This window comes from Calidris pugnax, unplaced genomic scaffold (genome assembly GCF_001431845.1).
Source record: "Calidris pugnax isolate Ruff unplaced genomic scaffold, ASM143184v1 scaffold803, whole genome shotgun sequence".
Lineage (NCBI taxonomy): Eukaryota > Metazoa > Chordata > Aves > Charadriiformes > Scolopacidae > Calidris > Calidris pugnax.
The window spans coordinates 25,857-30,990 of record NW_015091480.1 but is presented as its reverse complement, the minus strand read 5'-3'; the positions used below and the strand labels follow the sequence as shown (position 1 = coordinate 30,990).

The window sequence follows — 5,134 nt, the reverse complement described above, 5'->3', positions numbered from 1 at the left end:
CGTTCCCTCACCCCTCCCCGTGTCCCCTTGTCCCCGCAGGTTCCTCCCCGGTGGCCTGTCACCCCCTCCAGCTGGGTGGTGCCCTCCTGGTGGTGGTGGCCCAGCTGGGGGGTGGCTCGGCCGTCTGGCGCCGGGCGGGTGGCCCCGGTAGCCCCTTCGTCCGTCTCCAAGCCCTGGGCAACGGTCGCCTACGTCGGCCCCACGCGGTGGCCAGCGCCCGCCTTGGTGGCCACTGGTACCTGGGGGTGGCCGACAGCTCCAAGGGGGGGACCTCCACCCTCTTCCGGTGGGGGGGACGGGGCTTCTACCCCCACCAGTCCCTTCGGCCCTGGCACCGGGACACCCACCTGGAGTTCCTGGAGCTTGGGGGGCAACCGGCCTTGGTGGTCTGCAGCGGGAGCAGGAGGCCCCTGGTCTATCGTTGGAGGGGGGGTGTCTTCGCCCCCCACACCGACATCCCCCACGTCCCCGACGTCTACGCGGCCAAGCACTTCCGGCTGCGGGGACACGTCTTCCTCTGCCTCACCCGCTTCCTGGGGGACGCCAAGGTGAGGAGAGATGGGGCGGGGGGGAGCACCTCGAGGGAGACGGTGGGGTGGGGTGGGGCTAGCGGGGTCACGTGGTTATGGGGGGCCACCAGGATGATGGCTCCTTGGGGTTCTATCACCATCACGGGGTTATGGGGGGCCACCAGCATCACGTGGTTATGGGGGGCCACCAGCATCATGGCTCCTTGGAGTTCTATCACCATCACGTGGTTATGGGAGGCCACCAATATCATGTGTCCATGGGGGGCCACCAACGTCATGGGTTCTTGGGGGTCCATCATCATTATGTGGTTATGGGGGGCCACCAAGGTCATGGGTCCATGGGGGTCTGTCACCATCATGTGGTTATGGGAGTCCACCAGCATCACGTGTCCATGGGGGGCCACCACCCAACCCAACCCCTCCCATGGTGGCCACCACCCAACCCAACCCTCTCATGACCTCACAGCCCAACCAAACCTTCTTCAGATGCCACCACCCAACCCAATCTTTCCCATGGTGGCCACCAACCAACCTGACCATTCCCATGTTGGCCACCACCCTTCCTATGGTGGCCACCACCCAACTCAAACCTTCCTCTGGTGGCCACCACCCAACCCAACCTTTTCATGACCATCACAGCCCAACCAAAACTTCTCCAGATGCCACCACCCAACCCAACCCCTCCCATGGTGGCCACCACCCTTCTACTGGTGGCCACCACTCAACCTTTGCCTTCCCATCATCCTCTCTTCCTCCAGGTGATGCGGTGGGAGGGTTCCATGTTCCGGGAGGTCCAGCAGGTCCCGGCGCGGGGCTCCTTGGTCTTCCAACCTTTGGCTTTGGCCGGCCACCGCTACGTCATCTTGGGCAGCCCCTTCGTCCGTCTCCAAGCCCTGGGCAACGGTCGCCTACGTCGGCCCCACGCGGTGGCCAGCGCCCGCCTTGGTGGCCACTGGTACCTGGGGGTGGCCGACAGCTCCAAGGGGGGGACCTCCACCCTCTTCCGGTGGGGGGGACGGGGCTTCTACCCCCACCAGTCCCTTCGGCCCTGGCACCGGGACACCCACCTGGAGTTCCTGGAGCTTGGGGGGCAACCGGCCTTGGTGGTCTGCAGCGGGAGCAGGAGGCCCCTGGTCTATCGTTGGAGGGGGGGTGTCTTCGCCCCCCACACCGACATCCCCCACGTCCCCGACGTCTACGCGGCCAAGCACTTCCGGCTGCGGGGACACGTCTTCCTCTGCCTCACCCGCTTCCTGGGGGACGCCAAGGTGAGGAGAGATGGGGCGGGGGGGAGCACCTCGAGGGAGACGGTGGGGTGGGGTGGGGCTAGCGGGGTCACGTGGTTATGGGGGGCCACCAGGATGATGGCTCCTTGGGGTTCTATCACCATCACGGGGTTATGGGGGGCCACCAGCATCACGTGGTTATGGGGGGCCACCAGCATCATGGCTCCTTGGAGTTCTATCACCATCACGTGGTTATGGGAGGCCACCAATATCATGTGTCCATGGGGGGCCACCAACGTCATGGGTTCTTGGGGGTCCATCATCATTATGTGGTTATGGGGGGCCACCAAGGTCATGGGTCCATGGGGGTCTGTCACCATCATGTGGTTATGGGAGTCCACCAGCATCACGTGTCCATGGGGGGCCACCACCCAACCCAACCCCTCCCATGGTGGCCACCACCCAACCCAACCCTCTCATGACCTCACAGCCCAACCAAACCTTCTTCAGATGCCACCACCCAACCCAATCTTTCCCATGGTGGCCACCAACCAACCTGACCATTCCCATGTTGGCCACCACCCTTCCTATGGTGGCCACCACCCAACTCAAACCTTCCTCTGGTGGCCACCACCCAACCCAACCTTTTCATGACCATCACAGCCCAACCAAAACTTCTCCAGATGCCACCACCCAACCCAACCCCTCCCATGGTGGGGTGTCTTCGCCCCCCACACCGACATCCCCCACGTCCCCGACGTCTACGCGGCCAAGCACTTCCGGCTGCGGGGACACGTCTTCCTCTGCCTCACCCGCTTCCTGGGGGACGCCAAGGTGAGGAGAGATGGGGCGGGGGGGAGCACCTCGAGGGAGACGGTGGGGTGGGGTGGGGCTAGCGGGGTCACGTGGTTATGGGGGGCCACCAGGATGATGGCTCCTTGGGGTTCTATCACCATCACGGGGTTATGGGGGGCCACCAGCATCACGTGGTTATGGGGGGCCACCAGCATCATGGCTCCTTGGAGTTCTATCACCATCACGTGGTTATGGGAGGCCACCAATATCATGTGTCCATGGGGGGCCACCAACGTCATGGGTTCTTGGGGGTCCATCATCATTATGTGGTTATGGGGGGCCACCAAGGTCATGGGTCCATGGGGGTCTGTCACCATCATGTGGTTATGGGAGTCCACCAGCATCACGTGTCCATGGGGGGCCACCACCCAACCCAACCCCTCCCATGGTGGCCACCACCCAACCCAACCCTCTCATGACCTCACAGCCCAACCAAACCTTCTTCAGATGCCACCACCCAACCCAATCTTTCCCATGGTGGCCACCAACCAACCTGACCATTCCCATGTTGGCCACCACCCTTCCTATGGTGGCCACCACCCAACTCAAACCTTCCTCTGGTGGCCACCACCCAACCCAACCTTTTCATGACCATCACAGCCCAACCAAAACTTCTCCAGATGCCACCACCCAACCCAACCCCTCCCATGGTGGCCACCACCCTTCTACTGGTGGCCACCACTCAACCTTTGCCTTCCCATCATCCTCTCTTCCTCCAGGTGATGCGGTGGGAGGGTTCCATGTTCCGGGAGGTCCAGCAGGTCCCGGCGCGGGGCTCCTTGGTCTTCCAACCTTTGGCTTTGGCCGGCCACCGCTACGTCATCTTGGGCAACGACTACGCCCCGAGCCGTGTCTACCGTCTGGGAGCCGGTGGCCACCTGGAGCCCATCCAGGAGCTCCTGACCCCCACCCCCCGGGCCTTCGCCCCCCTGTCCCTTGGCCACCGACACTTTGTGGTGGCCTCCAGCTTCAAGGGGGCCACCCAGATCTACCGGCACGTCACCGTGGACTTGGGGACTTGAGGGGACATCACCCGGTGGTGGTGGGTGGGGGTTTGAGGGACATGGGGGGGGGCATCAAGGGTCACGTCGTGGTGGAGGTGGCCACCAGGGGACATGGGGACATCAAGGGGGATGTCATGATGGAGGTGGCCACCAGGGGACACAGGGACATCACCATGGACCTGGGGACATGGGGGACATCAAGGGTCACGTCGTGGTGGAGGTGGCCACCAGGGGACATCACCATGGACCTGGGGACATCAGGGGGTCACGTTGTAATGGAGGGGGGGACATGGGGACATCAAGGGATGTCATGATGGAGGTGGACACCAGGGGACACGGGGACATCACCACGGACCTGGGGACATCAAGTGGCACATGACGGTGGCTTGAGGAACATGGGGGACATCAAGGGTGACATCGTGATGGAGGTGGCCACCAGGGGACATCACCATGGACCTGAGGACATGGGGACATCACCATGGACTTGGGGACACGGGGACATCAAGGGTCACGTCGTGGTGGAGGTGGCCACCAGGGGACATGGGGACATTGTCATGGACCTGGGGACATGGGGACATCAAGGGTGATGTCATGATGGAGGTGGCCACCAGGGGACACAGGGACATCACCATGGACCTGGGGACATGGGGGACATCAAGGGTCACGTCGTGGTGGAGGTGGCCACCAGGGGACATGGGGACATTGTCATGGACCTGGGGACATGGGGACATCAAGGGTGATGTCATGATGGAGGTGGCCACCAGGGGACACAGGGACATCACCATGGACCTGGGGACATGGGGGACATCAAGGGTCACGTCGTGGTGGAGGTGGCCACCAGGGGACATCACCATGGACCTGGGGACATCAGGGGGTCACGTTGTAATGGAGGGGGGGACATGGGGACATCAAGGGATGTCATGATGGAGGTGGCCACCAGGGGACACGGGGACATCACCACGGACCTGGGGACATCAAGTGGCACATGACGGTGGCTTGAGGAACATGGGGGACATCAAGGGTGACATCGTGATGGAGGTGGCCACCAGGGGACATCACCATGGACCTGAGGACATGGGGACATCACCATGGACTTGGGGACACGGGGACATCAAGGGTCACGTCGTGGTGGAGGTGGCCACCAGGGGACACGGGGACATCACCATGGCCACCACCAACCCAATGTCCCCAATGACCTTGTGTCACCTCCTGGTGCCACCACCAACCCAATGTCCCCTCCTGGTGCCCCCCCCCTTGTCCCCAAGGCCACCCTTGTCCCCTCGATGCCACCACGAGGGGGGGACACTCCCCCTCCCCCTCAAAAATAACCAAAAATGCCCTTTTTTTAACACCCATTTTTTATTCATTTCCCCTTTTTTTACTTTTTTCACCCCCAAATAAACCTGCTCCTCCCCCCACCTCCCCCCCGTGTCACTCCTCGGGGGGGATGGGGTAACATTTGGGGACATTTGGGGACAGTTCAGCACTTGCTGGCGGCTCCTGGGGGGGGGAGGGGAGG

The 5,134-nt window shown here is 62.7% G+C and overlaps 1 protein-coding gene across 1 annotated transcript in view; it reads left to right on the top strand.

The window, feature by feature from the left end:
* The window catches only part of LOC106899779 (leucine-rich repeat LGI family member 4-like), a 6,420-nt gene extending 2,719 nt beyond the window's left edge, over positions 1 to 3,701 (top strand). The window contains exons 4-6 of the mRNA XM_014961690.1: positions 40 to 432; positions 2,475 to 2,590; positions 3,331 to 3,701. Coding sequence (XP_014817176.1) covers positions 40 to 432; positions 2,475 to 2,590; positions 3,331 to 3,633 — 812 coding nt within the window. The 3' untranslated portion in view covers positions 3,634 to 3,701. The remainder of the gene's footprint in view (positions 1 to 39; positions 433 to 2,474; positions 2,591 to 3,330) is intronic.
* Positions 3,702 to 5,134: the final 1,433 nt, after the last annotated feature.